Below are 14,571 nucleotides of genomic sequence, written 5' to 3'. Positions count from 1 at the left end.
ATCTCTGCCTGTTCCATCAGTTGCAAACAAGCTGTAAACAGACTCGTTCCCCGACTTGAAAATGGCAGAATACACTAATAGACCAATTAGAGCCTTCAATTCAATGACATCAACATCATGTAGATAGGATAAGCAATCATTAGCATAAGGTGCTCTAAGCTTGGATATTTTCAGATTTGTCCATCGAATGATTTCGTCTAGAATGTCTGGTGTAAAGAACAGTTTCCATACCTCCAAAACGGCCGGGTTTTCTCCAAGACTTTTCACCATCTGTCGCAGTCCAGGAAGCTGCAAGATGATGATGTGTTGTTCTTACGTTAGCTGGTGGATGATTTTTTCTCCATCGAAAACATCTATTCTTACCAAAGAAGTAAGCTCCATCGTCATCAGCTGTCACATCTTCATCACTTTCAGTTTCTTGCTCTGAATTAATGACATGATCACTAAATATCTCAAAATCAGGGTCATTATTGCTGTCATCGAAGTCTTCATCCGAAGATTCAATGGGGAGATCTTGAACAACCACATGTGCCTCACATAACACACGTTGCATAGAAGGTCCAGCTTTCCCCACCATGGAGAAACAGTAGCATGCAACAAAAATGCAGCACGCAAACACTATAGTCTGTCTGTGAGACCTCTCAAGGCTAATAATTATGAAACAAAGAGCAGCAATAATGCAAGAATGCTGGTATGTGTAGCTTGACAGCCAATAGGAAGGTACACAGAAGAGTCCATTTGGCTTTGCAGGGGTGTGAGAAATATCTCGACACAAAAATTAGTAGTGGTCTGAGAGATGGTCCATAGTAGTTAAGGGTTAATGAGTTCCTCAAGATTGTTGTCTGTTCTACTGCTCATAAAGATTGTGGTATCATCAACAAATAATGTAAATTTACACGGCAGGCTTGTACATGATGGTAGATCATTTATAAAAATCAGGAATAATAGTGGCCCAAGAATTGAGCCCTGAGGCACTCCACATGTAATGTAACTCCATTCAGAATCTGAGGAAGCGTCACATACTCCACCCGTGCTATTCAAGATAACTTTTTGTTTTCTGTCTTGGAGGTACGACTGTAGCCAATTGCCTGCAACACCACTTATTCCTACTAATTTTGCTTTTTGCAAGACAATCTGGTGATCAACACAGTCAAACTCTTTGGATAAATCACAGAAGACACCAAGTGCTAGCATTTTTTCATTAAGGATTTCTAGGACTTCATTTGCAAGTGCATAGACTGCGTCTTCTGTTGAACAGCCCTTTTGAAATCCAAATTGGCTCTTGCTGAGACCTCCCTTCTTCACGAGATGATCAGTAGTTCTTACATGTATTAGCTTTTCTAGAATTTTGGAGAAAGATGTCAGCAAAGAGATAGGTTGATAGTTAGTTAGTTCAGCTTTATCGCCCTTTTTGTACAGGGGCTTCACAATGGCATACTTAAGTCTACTGGGAACAACACCTTTCTGAAGGGAAGCATTGAAAATATGACAGAGAATGTCCCTTATCCACACACAAGAATATTTCAATCAATTACTAGATATAGTATCAACCCCTGCAGAGTTCGTACTTTTTAGAGACATGATGATTTTTTGAATTTCTTCTACAGTGATAGGATTAAGGTGCATTTCTGAAATTTGTTTGAATATACTTCTTGACAAAGAGTTACAGCTGCATCAACATTGGGCTTGCAACCAATCTGTTGAGTTACTGATAGGAAGTTGTTAACGAATTTTAACTTTTTCACTTCTTTTATTACTAAGTCATGTACATAAAACCCAGTACCCAATTCATGGCATCTGCTACAGTCTCCATAGAGGATGATCCCAGTGCTTATCTTGATTAGCCTTGTACCCAACAATCTAATCTCCTGGTGGCTATAACTTTCAGCCTTTATTTTTCTAACTTGTTGGTCATATTCTGTCCACTTTTTGCCCTGTGTAGGCTCCTTACATTCCAGTTTACAAAGGAGAAGTCCACTGTATGTAGCCACATCCATTCAACAAGGAGGCACAGTGGTACAGTGCTGGGATGCCCATCCTAGAAGTATTGCCTTTTCCACAGTTTTTCACTCTTCACTCACCCATGGCCATGCTAGTTCTGGTACACCTTTAGTATCCACCCACTATACCTAGTGAATGTTCATTGAGTCACTATCTGAGGAGGTGCCCAAGAGGGGGGGGGGGATTAGCAACACCACATGGAATTTATGGGTATTAATACTGGCAAATAAATTAAGAGACAAAACATTAGTGGGAGAGTACGTTCACTTTATATTTATGATCAGGTTATTAATGTCTCACCGATTATAAATGTCCTGGTGAAGGTAACTGTCTATTATTTATATGAAGTAAGTTAACTGGGTTTCATTTATTGTGTGAAGAAAGCATTGTGTTTACTGTTTTTCACTGCTTCTCTTCCCATTTCTTTTTTCAGGTGTGTCAAAGAACTGGAGACTGCAATGAGCTATTCTATTTTTGTTCTACTGTTCTTAAACATGGTGACCATTTGCACACTCATCATAAGCACCACAGTGGTGAGTCTGGTACCTTTTCTTCTATTGTCTGCAGTATTGCAGACTATTTGCATAGATAATTTATCTTCAAGAACATTTGCTGTTGTTTCCACTGGCAATGATAGAGCTATTTTTGTAGAAGCCTCATTCCTGATAATATTGGGTGATCCACTTACACTGCCTTATAGTCTGGGACTAGGAAGTGGCACAAGTTGGTCTACATCCAACAAGTATGTAGATGGAGGTTGTCAACTACTAGTAAATGACTGAAATCCCAACAACTGTGTCATTATGGGTAATGTGAAATGTAAGGTGTGACCTGTGCAAACTGATGAGCTTGAGGGGCAAGACATTGTGTGTGCAGTTGGTTGAAAGCACTGCATGTTGCACAAGTACGTGCAGTGTTGTATGGCCATTGATGTTGGCATAAGATGGTGTATGTCATTTGAAGTATGTACATAAAATATGAAGCCATCACTGACATTTAAATTAACATTTACCTGCCACTTTTCCTGAGTTAATTGAACTACCAAAACAAAGGGAGACAGAGCTTATCGTAATATGACACTGAATGTCTTGAACTGCATGTGATTGGGTCACATTGTGCACAAACTCATTCAGGCATGTTAGACCTAAATTTTGTAGGTGTGGTGTAATCAGCAAAACTGCTTTGTGTACTGCTAGCCATTCCAATGTGAGGACAGTGCTGGCCATATGGAAAGCCTAAATGGAATGTATTTTCCCTAACTGATGACTCCATAGTGTCTGAGTAAACAGTACTCACAATGTGGAACATAGCTGCTGCTGGCTACATGGCTTGGGAAATACTGACTGAATCATTACTCTATCTGACTGTGCCTCCAGGCCCAACACAAACTTTCATTGTCACCAATATTTACAGCTAAGATTTTCAAGCACTATGCCAAGAGGTTCTATCAGGCGTTATGTGATATTTACAACCAGTTCTCACTCATAATTGTAAGATTTTGACATTGTATCTCAACAGATTTCACACCAACTTCATTTCATTTCTGGGTGTCTAATTCAATTCCTACATACCCACTTTGGCAGGATAAGTTACAGTTTCCCACTAATTTCACTCTCCCAGATTCTGAAATAATAGATAGAACCAACACTTACAATGATATTTTGAGGCAGAGTGTAAATTTCATTAACTGGAAACAAAATATGAGTAAAGAAATTGAAGTATGGAAGTTCCACTTATACCAAAAGTCTGTACAGTCCAGAGGTAACAAAATATAGGCCTAAATGTCTCATGTACTGTAGTGTAAAACTGATGGCATGACAGCATATGTGAAAGTTAAGATATGAATAGTAATAGCTAAATCAAAATTCAGCAAAATTAGAACTTTATTGTGTGATGGTGCCTCAAATTCCAATCATTTTCAGTGCATGAGGAAATGCTCTGCTCTGTGAAATTAAAGGAGGGCACTGTAAATTACTAGAGGTCTTGGATTAATGGTTTCACAAGAATATGCTGAGAATTTATGGAAAAGCACAACAAAAATGAAAAAGTACTGCAAAGTGCAAGACGTAGATTAGAGCTATGAATGGAACAAAAAATTTCATACGAGGTATGCTTGGAAAGTTTTAAGAATGGATCCACTACTGCTTACTGGTTTGGCAGGCAGGTACACAGAAGGTGGGGAGTGAGTCATTGCCTTCCCTTGAATGCCCTTTGACAGGAAACTGCTTTTCCTTTATTCAGTTCATTGTGGCAGCTGGTTGAGTGTGGGTCTGTTAGGGCTTGTTGCTGGATTCAGTCTGTGTGAAAATGGACGTAAAAATGGAGCAACGAGTTTGTGTGAATTTTTTTTAAAACCAAGAAATCAGCTTATGAGACTTACAAACTATTAAAAACAGCTTTTGGAGATAATTGTATGAGCCACTCAAATGTTTTTGTCTGGTTCAACAGATTTAAAAATGGCCGCAAATTATTTGAAGATAAACCACCATCCAGCTGTCCTTCCATCTCAAAAACGAATGAAAATCTTGTGAAAGTTCGTGACTTAGTGTGCTCCGATCATAGATTTACAATTAGGGAGATTGCTAATTAATTTAACTTTCTATGTAGTTCAGGCAATTTTAACTGAAGATCTCAACATGCGTTGGGTGTCCACAAAATTCATTCCAAAAGTGTTGTCAAGTGACCAGAGACAATACGGACTTGAAGCATGCCAAGAACTGATTAATCAGACTAAAAATGACCCATATTTGTTAAATAGGGCAATTACAGCTGAAGAATAGTGGGTATATGGATATGATACTGAAACCAAAGTGAAGTCTTCACAGTGGGAGACTCCAAGTTCACCACGACCAGAAAAAGCACAGCAAAGTCGGTCGAAGGTGAAAACAATGTTGGTGATTTTTTTCGGTTCTACCAGTATTGTGCATCATGAATTTACCCCTGGAGGACAGACAATTAATCCGGAATACTACAAATGTGTCCTTGAGTGTTTGTGCGAAAAGGTGCGGAAGAAAAGGCCTGCATTGTGGAAGGACAGGAGTTGGGTGCTACACCATGACAATGCTCCGGCTCATCATGCCTTCTCCATCATTGAATTTTGGACCAAATTCAAAATTTCTGTGCTTCCACAACCGCCATATTCCCCTGATTTGCCTCCTGTGGACTTCTACCTGTTTCCTAAAATGATATTTTCCCTGAAAGGGGAACGAATTGACTAGATTGAAGACATCCAGGCAAATACAGAGAGCGTCCTTAACACACTTCAGGAAAAAAATTTATAGGAATGTTTCCAAAAGTGGAAACACCATCGGAGTCAGAGTGTTCAGTCGGAAGGGGACTATTTTGAAGGAGATTCATTACAGAAACATGTAAGTACCACCACTGTACAATTACAAGCCCATTCTTAAAATGTTCCAATCACACTTTGTATGTGCAGCATTTGTTGTATAACTACAGCCTTAGACTAGTACATTTACTTTTGAAAGGTCAATTCATAACTAGGTGCATAGCTTACTTCTTTGGAATATTACAAAGATGTCACTGAGCTTAATGTCGTAGGACAATGGATTTGTGGTGACCTGGCAGAGATCGATTCTTCCAATGTGGAAATTCTTTGGACAACACTGCAGCTCTGGTGTATGAACAGTCTCTGATTGTCATTTCTAGACTTGTGTTGTGTATGTGAGTGTCTTACATATACATCCATGAACTAACAAAGTGTAGATATTTGGTATTTATGATCTCCCTCATTCCATTTGGAGTTATCTTTACCTAGGTCTACACTGCATTTGTGACCCCACAATGTCCTATGTCTTATGACTCATCTTTGCTGGCAACAACAATGGAGCCATCATGCAACTTTACTGCAGAAGACCAGGAATTACAAGGCAATGACTTATTTGATGTAGAGTTCAGTGCTTCACAGTAGCAACAACTCTTGCCTTGGGTATGTGAAAGTGACGTTTTTCGTGCAGTATCAGTGGTAACAATAATGACATTATTGTACCCAAACAAAGTGTACCAGTTATTGACCTTCTGTGTAACTTCATATACAAATGTCACCCTTCCACAACCAAACAAGAAGCTTCTCAACAAACTACCATGGACAGGCACAGACTGGTGTTGTTTGATCATGTCAGTCCTCTTGCATCACATACGCTATTGTTGAACACTCTCATATTGCAATATGCAGCCCATCTGGTTGGGCCATGTATGGACACTGTTCTGGATCCTACTTTCACACAGTGGCCTCCAAACAAGAGCTAATCCCTCATCACTCTCCGTTCAAATGCAGTACTACAAGGACCTTGGAATTTTCATGGCAGCCCCGTGCAGTTTAAGTTATTTCCCAACCTGCCAATCTTCCGCCATGAACAACAAGATATATAGTTCATGTCACAGTATGCATTTTACTCAATCATAATATTTCTGATGGCATTCAAAGTTAAACACCTCACTGTCCCATCTCAGCGAGTGTGCAGACCTCATCAGTGAAGTTACATTGTCAACCCCAGCTATCACCAAATATGATTTGGAGAAAACTGCATTCATTCAATGTCTCACCCAAAGACCATAACAGCAACTCCCTCAAGTTATCTACAACCAACATTTAGGCACAAAAACACCCTCTCGGCTTTGGAGACATCTCTGACATTTAACTGACATAGCACTAATGCCAGAACAGAACTACCTCAAGTTATCTATGACCAACATTCAGACCCCAAAATGTCTTCTCAACTCCGGAGACATCTCTGACATTTAATTCACTAACTATTAAAAAATATCTTGTTTTAGCATAAACTACTGGAGAAGATTAATTTTAGCAGACAGACTTCTTGCAGAACTGCATCCTTGACAATGCATTTCTTCATCATGCAATGATGACCAGCTGTACCTTAGCCAGGGTACAGGTTGTGAATTGTGGCATCAAGCAGCCGAATGGTACTTAGCACTCCCAGACAACTCCGAAGGTGATGTTACTCCTACCTGCTTGGCCTGGTCAAAACAAACTGATGGCTAGCTGGCGACAAAAACCTAATTGCGGAAAAAATGATGCAACCCCACCTCTGCTGGTATTTCAAATGTTTTGGCAATAAAGCTTGAAACTGTAAGGCATCCTGTGATTATTCAAATAAGAAGAACAGTGGTCCCACAAATTCAAGTCACCTACTATCTGAACATGAAAGGAAGTCAATATTTTCTCATTGACATAGGATATGAGGTGAGCATTATTCCAAGTGATGTACCACCAACATCAAAAAACCTTCATTTCCTTTTAACTTTGTGTGGTGAACAGTTCACACATCACAGGTATGGAACCACACCTTGAACCTTGGATTTTGGTTTAGAAGAAAAAGTCTCTTAGGAATTTTTCATCAGTAATGTCAACAACTAGTATTGGTGGTTTACTTTCTAAGGCATTTTCACTCCCCACCCCCCTTACCAAAGTTGTCTTGTGGAACTCATTTGCATCACAACAGTGGACGTTCTGTGATTGGATTTATCCTTACTCCACTGTCTGCCATGCAGCCAATGACTACAGATCTCAGCCCACAAACTGCCAATTCAGTTGACACATACAAACACTATTAACAGATGGTTCAAGACTATCTGTCATTGGTGCCAGAATTACAACATACTACCCATCAATATTATGACATACAAAAGGAAACATTGAGCCTACATGAAGAAATCCTCACTATACATGATAAAATTCACACATCAGCAGATGAGCTTGCTATCATGCATACATATCTGGAACAGCTCACTCAAGAGGAGCTTCATCATTCTGCTTCTCTTACCGCAAAAGAGTCAGTGGACCTAGAACAGACTGCAGCAGGCATTTACATACCATTGGAGCAGCATGCAACAGTGTCATCAGCACCTGTAAAAGTCAGTCAGGTGCACAGGTCTTCTGGTGCCCATGCATCTATTGTACTTGCCTTCTGTGCCCCACTTAATCCATGTGTGCAGTTCAAATAGTGTGCTATCAATAACAGTGCTGTCCATAAAATAAACACCATGCTGGGTGTGCCAGTTGACACAAAGCACGTAGACTGGCTCCTGAGAGACTCCGTGTGACTAAGTTGGTTATAGAGGAGTTGGATTGTTAGATAGTCTGCTCGTCCTTGGGTGTCACTCATTTGGCTTGTACCCAAGAAGGATGGCACATTTAAATTATGTGGCAATTATCAGGTGCTCAATTTCCACACAATGCCAGACAGTTAGTTTGTCCCAAATATTCAGGACTTTGTTCATTATGTGGCATGTGTTGGATTGTAAGGAGGCATATTTACAGATGAACCCTGAAGACGTGAAAATCAGCTATCATACCCTTTTTGGACTGTATGAATTTCTTTATAGGCCATATAGACTTAAAAATGCAGCACAAAGTTGACAAAAATAAAAAAATGGAAAACCCAGGGTGGAATGTACCAATATTATGAAACTATGTGTATTGGATAGATAAAAATATCTAATCATCAAGCAGCAGGAGAACACACACATAAAAGACTGTTGTGATTGGCAAGCTTTCGGAGCCAGTGGCTCTTTTTCAGGCAGAAGGGTTGAAGGTGAAGGAAGAAGGGTGAGGGAAAAGGACTGGAGAGGTCTAGGAAAAGGGGTAAATTTTGGTAAAGGGCCCAGGAACCATGGGTCAGGGCCGGAGAGACTTATGGTATAGTAAGTTTCCCCTGACCCCCAGTTTTGGGTGAAGGAAAAGGACTGGAGAGGTCTAGGATCCTAGACCTCCACAGTCCTTTTGCTTCACCCTTCTTCCTTCCCCTTCAACCCTTCTGCTTGAAGAAGGAACCACTAGCTCTGAAAGCTTGCCAGTCACAACAGTCTTTTATGTGTGTGTTCTGCTGCCGCTTGGTGAGTAGATTTTTTATCTATCCAATTAAATAATTTTATCAATAATTGATTGTTTTCACAAACAAACACAAACATACACACAAAAATCAAGCTTTCGCAACAAACTGTTGCCTCATCAGGAAAGAGGGAAGGAGAGGGAAAGACGAAAGGATGTGGGTTTTAAGGGAGAGGGTAAGGAGTCATTCCAGTCCCGGGAGTGGAAAGACTTACCTTAGGGGGAAAAAAGGACGGGTATACACTCGCACACACACACATATCCATCCACACATATACAGACACAAGCAGACATATTTAAAGACAAAGAGTTTGGGCAGAGATGTCAGTCGAGGCAGAAGTGCAGAGGCAAAGATGTTGATGAATGACAGGTGAGGTATGAGTGGCGGAAATTTGAAATTAGCGGAGATTGAGGCCTGGTGGATAACGGGAAGAGAGGATATATTGAAGAGCAAGTTCCCATCTCCGGAGTTCGGATAGGTTGGTGTTAGTAGGAAGTATCCAGATAACCCGGACGGTGTAACACTGCGCCAAGATGTGCTGGTCGTGCACCAAGGCATGTTTAGCCACAGGGTGATCCTCATTACCAACAAACACTGTCTGCCTGTGTCCATTCATGCGAATGGACAGTTTGTTGCTGGTCATTCCCACATAGAATGCATCACAGTGTAGGCAGGTCAGTTGGTAGATCACGTGGGTGCTTTCACACGTGGCTCTGCCTTTGATTGTGTACACCTTCCGGGTTACAGGACTGGAGTAGGTGGTGGTGGGAGGGTGCATGGGACAGGTTTTACACCGGGGGCGGTTACAAGGGTAGGAGCCAGAGGGTAGGGAAGGTGGTTTGGGGATTTCATAGGGATGAACTAAGAGGTTACAAAGGTTAGGTGGATGGCGGAAAGACACTCTTGGTGGAGTGGGGAGGATTTAATGAAGGATGGATCTCATTTCAGGGCAGGATTTGAGGAAGTCGTATCCCTGCTGGAGAGCCACATTCAGAATCTGATCCAGTCCCGGAAAGTATCCTGTCACAAGTGGGGCACTTTTGTGGTTCTTCTGTGAGAGGTTCTGGGTTAGAGAGGATGAGGAAGTGGCTCTGGTTATTTGCTTCTGTACCAGGTCGGGAGGGTAGTTGCGGGATGCGAAAGCTGTTGTCAGGTTGTTGGTGTAATGCTTCAGGGATTCTGGACTGGAGCAGATTCGTTTGCCACGAAGACCTAGGCTGTAGGGAAGGGACCGTTTGATGTGGAATGGGTGGCAGCTGTATTAATGGAGGTACTCTTGCTTGTTGGTGGGTTTGATGTGGACGGACGTGTGAAGCTGACCATTGGACAGGTGAAGGTCAACATCAAGGAAAGTGGCATGGGATTTGGAGTAGGACCAGGTGAATCTGATGGAACCAAAGAAGTTGAGGTTGGAGAGGAAATTCTGGAGTTCTTCTTCACTGTGAGTCCAGATCATGAAGATGTCATCAATAAATCTGTACCAAACTTTGGGTTGGCAGGCCTGGGTAACCAAGAAGGCTTCCTCTAAGCGACCCATGAATAGGTTGGCGTACGAGGGGGCCATCCTGGTACCCATGGCTGTTCCCTTTAATTGTTGGTATGTCTGGTTTTCAAAAGTGAAGAAGTTGTGGGTCAGGATGAAGCTGGCTAAGGTAATGAGGAAAGATGTTTTAGGTAGGGTGGCAGGTGATCTGCGTGAAAGGAAGTGCTCCATCGCAGCGAGGCCCTGGACGTGCGGGATATTTGTGTATAAGGAAGTGGCATCAATGGTTACAAGGATGGTTTCTGGGGGTAACGGATTGGGTAAGGATTCCAGGCGTTCGAGAAAGTGGTTGGTGTCTTTGATGAAGGATGGGAGACTGCATGTAATGGGTTGAAGGTGTTGATCTACGTAGGCAGAGATACGTTCTGTGGGGGCTTGGTAACCAGCTACAATGGGGCGGCCAGGATGATTGGGTTTGTGAATTTTAGGAAGAAGGTAGAAGGTAGGGGTGCGGGGTGTCGGTGGGGTCAGGAGGTTGATGGAGTCAGGTGAAAGGTTTTGTGGGGGGCCTAAGGTTCTGAGGATTCCTTGAAGCGCCATTGTAGCTGGTTACCAAGCCCCCACAGAACGTATCTCTGCCTACGTAGATCAACACCTTCAACCCATTACATGCAGTCTCCCATCGCCTAGGTCTTCGTGGCAAACGAATCTGCTCCAGTCCAGAATCCCTGAAGCATTACACCAACAACCTGACAACAGCTTTTGCATCCCGCAACTACCCTCTCGACCTGGTACAGAAGCAAATAACCAGAGCCACTTCCTCATCCTCTCTAACCCAGAACCTCTCACAGAAGAACCACAAAAGTGCCCCACTTGTGACAGGATACTTTCCGGGACTGGATCAGATTCTGAATGTGGCTCTCCAGCAGGGATACGACTTCCTCAAATCCTGCCCTGAAATGAGATCCATCCTTCATGAAATCCTCCCCACTCCACCAAGAGTGTCTTTCCGCCGTCCACCTAACCTTCGTAACCTCTTAGTTCATCCCTATTAAATCCCCAAACCACCTTCCCTACCCTCTGGCTCCTACCCTTGTAACCGCCCCCGGTGTAAAACCTGTCCCATGCACCCTCCCACCACCACCTACTCCAGTCCTGTAACCCGGAAGGTGTACACAATCAAAGGCAGAGCCACGTGTGAAAGCACCCACGTGATCTACCAACTGACCTGCCTACACTGTGATGCATTCTATGTGGGAATAACCAGCAACAAACTGTCCATTCACATGAATGGACACAGGCAGACAGTGTTTGTTGGTAATGAGGATCACCCTGTGGCTAAACATGCCTTGGTGCACGACCAGCACATTTTGGCGCAGTGTTACACCGTCCGGGTTATCTGGATACTTCCTACTAACACCAACCTATCCGAACTCCGGAGATGGGAACTTGCTCTTCAATATATCCTCTCTTCCCGTTATCCACCAGGCCTCAATCTCCGCTAATTTCAAATTTCCGCCACTCATACCTCACCTGTCATTCATCAACATCTTTGCCTCTGCACTTCTGCCTCGACTGACATCTCTGCCCAAACTCTTTGTCTTTAAATATGTCTGCTTGTGTCTGTATATGTGTGGATGGATATGTGTGTGTGTGCGAATGTATACCCGTCCTTTTTTCCCCCTAAGGTAAGTCTTTCCGCTCCCGGGACTGGAATGACTCCTTACCCTCTCCCTTAAAACCCACATCCTTTCGTCTTTCCCTCTCCTTCCCTCTTTCCTGATGAGGCAACAGTTTGTTGCGAAAGCTTGGCTTTTGTGTGTATGTTTGTGTTCGTTTGTGTGTCTGTCGACCTGCCAGCACTTTCATTTGGTAAGTCACATCATCTTTGTTTTTAGGTATATTTTTCCTTCGTGCAATGTTTCCTTCTATTATAACTATATATATATATATATATATATATATATATATATATGATACGGTTATAATAGAAGGAAACATTCCACGAAGGAAAAATATATATATATATATATATATATATATATATATATATATATGATACGGTTATAATAGAAGGAAACATTCCACGAAGGAAAAATATATTTAAAAACAAAGATGTGTGACTTACCAAATGAAAGTGCTGGCAGGTCGACAGACACACAAACAAACACAAACATACACACAAAATCCAAGCTTTCGCAACCAACGGTTGCCTCGTCAGGAAAGAGGGAAGGAGAAGGAAAGACAAATCTTTGTTTTTAAATATATATATATATATATATATATATATATATATATATATATATATATATATATATATATATTGAAAAAGAAAGATGATGAGACTTACCAAACAAAAGCGCTGGCAGGTCGATAGACACACAAACAAACACAAACATACACACAAAATTCAAGCTTTCGCAACAAACTGTTGCCTCATCAGGAAAGAGGGAAGGAGAGGGAAAGACGAAAGGAAGACTTTGATGGCTTGCCTTAAGTGTCCAGTTAAAATGTCTGCTTGTATCTGTGTATGTGTGGATGGATATGTGTGTGTGTGTGCAAGTGTATACCTGTCCTTTTTTCCCCCTAAGGTAAGTCCTTCCGCTCCCGGGATTGGAATGACTCCTTACCCTCTCCCCTAAAACCCACATCCTTTCGTCTTTCCCTCTCCTTCCCTCTTTCCTGATGAGGCAACAGTTTGTTGCGAAAGCTTGAATTTTGTGTGTATGTTTGTGTTTGTTTGTGTGTCTATCGACCTGCCAGCGCTTTTGTTTGGTAAGTCTCATCATCTTTCTTTTTCAATATATTTTTCCCACGTGGAATGTTTCCTTCTATTATATATATATATATATATATATATATATATATATATATATATATATATATATAAAAACAAAGATGATGTGACTTACCAAATGAAAGTGCTGGCAGGTCGACAGACACACAAACGAACACAAACATACACACAGATATATATATATATATATATATATATATATATATATATATATATATATATATATAATGATATTTCTAAAAAGAAAGATGATGAGACTTACCAAACAAAAGCGCTGGCAGGTCGATAGACACACAAACAAACACAAACATACACACAAAATTCTAGCTTTCGCAACCAACGGTTGCCTCGTCAGGAAAGAGGGAAAGACAAAAGGATTTGGGTTTTAAGGGAGAGGGTAAGGAGTCATTCCAATCCTGGGAGCGGAAAGACTTACCTTAGGGGGGAAAAAGGACAGGTATACACTCGCACACACACACATATCCATCCGCATATACACAGACGCAAGCAGACATTTGTCTGTGTATATGTGGATGGATATGTATGTGTGTGCGAGTGTATACCTGTCCTTTTTTCCCCCTAAGATAAGTCTTTCCGCTCCCGGGATTGGAATGACTCCTTACCCTCTCCCTTAAAACCCAAATCCTTTTGTCTTTCCCTCTGCTTCCCTCTTTCCTGACGAGGCAACCGTTGGTTGCGAAAGCTAGAATTTTGTGTGTATGTTTGTGTTTGTTTGTGTGTCTATCGACCTGCCAGCGCTTTTGTTTGGTAAGTCTCAACATCTTTCTTTTTAGAAATATTTTTCCCACGTGGAATGTTTCCCTCTATTATATTCATATATATATAATGAAATATTTATAATATTGTTCGAAGAGATTTCGAGATTGCAGCCGGTCATCGTAAACTTCATTCCATGATGTTTCAACTGGACACCGGCAGTCATCTTTAGGTGGGCCATTGAAGACTCTCTTTGATGGCTTGCCTTAAGTGTCCAGTTGAAATGTCATGGAATGAAGTTACGATGACTGGCTGCAATCCTGAAATCATTTCGAACATTTAATTCATCAAGAAAATTTTAAATTTCGCATATATAATATTGTTACAAACCTGGCAAAGACTTACAGACAGTGCTTTTCTTAATTTCCCCTTCTGCTATGCTTACTTGTATGACATTTTAGTTTTCTCTACTTCCTTAATGGAATATGAAGAGCATCTCAATTTAGTTTTCAATGTTTTGCACAAACTTGACATCATCATAAGTGATGATAAATTTTAGTTGAGACCATCTCAAGTTACCTTCCTGGATCATTTGGTTTCCTACTATGGTACTCAGCCTACACTTGATTGCACTGAATTCATTTGTCATCTGCTGTGATCACAGACCTTTTATGTCTTACACTGATGTTTTGTAGCAGAAACCT

The 14,571-nt window shown here is 41.3% G+C and overlaps 1 protein-coding gene across 1 annotated transcript in view; it reads left to right on the top strand.

Annotated features, from left to right (window-relative positions):
* The window catches only part of LOC126092539 (odorant receptor Or1-like), a 131,124-nt gene that overhangs the window by 41,657 nt on the left and 74,896 nt on the right, over positions 1-14,571 (top strand). The window contains exon 3 of the mRNA XM_049908192.1: positions 2,435-2,534. Coding sequence (XP_049764149.1) covers positions 2,435-2,534 — 100 coding nt within the window. The remainder of the gene's footprint in view (positions 1-2,434; positions 2,535-14,571) is intronic.

The sequence above is a fragment of the Schistocerca cancellata genome, chromosome 7 (assembly GCF_023864275.1).
Source record: "Schistocerca cancellata isolate TAMUIC-IGC-003103 chromosome 7, iqSchCanc2.1, whole genome shotgun sequence".
NCBI classification, from domain to species: Eukaryota; Metazoa; Arthropoda; class Insecta; order Orthoptera; family Acrididae; genus Schistocerca; species Schistocerca cancellata.
This window is presented reverse-complemented; position numbering and strand designations above follow the sequence as displayed.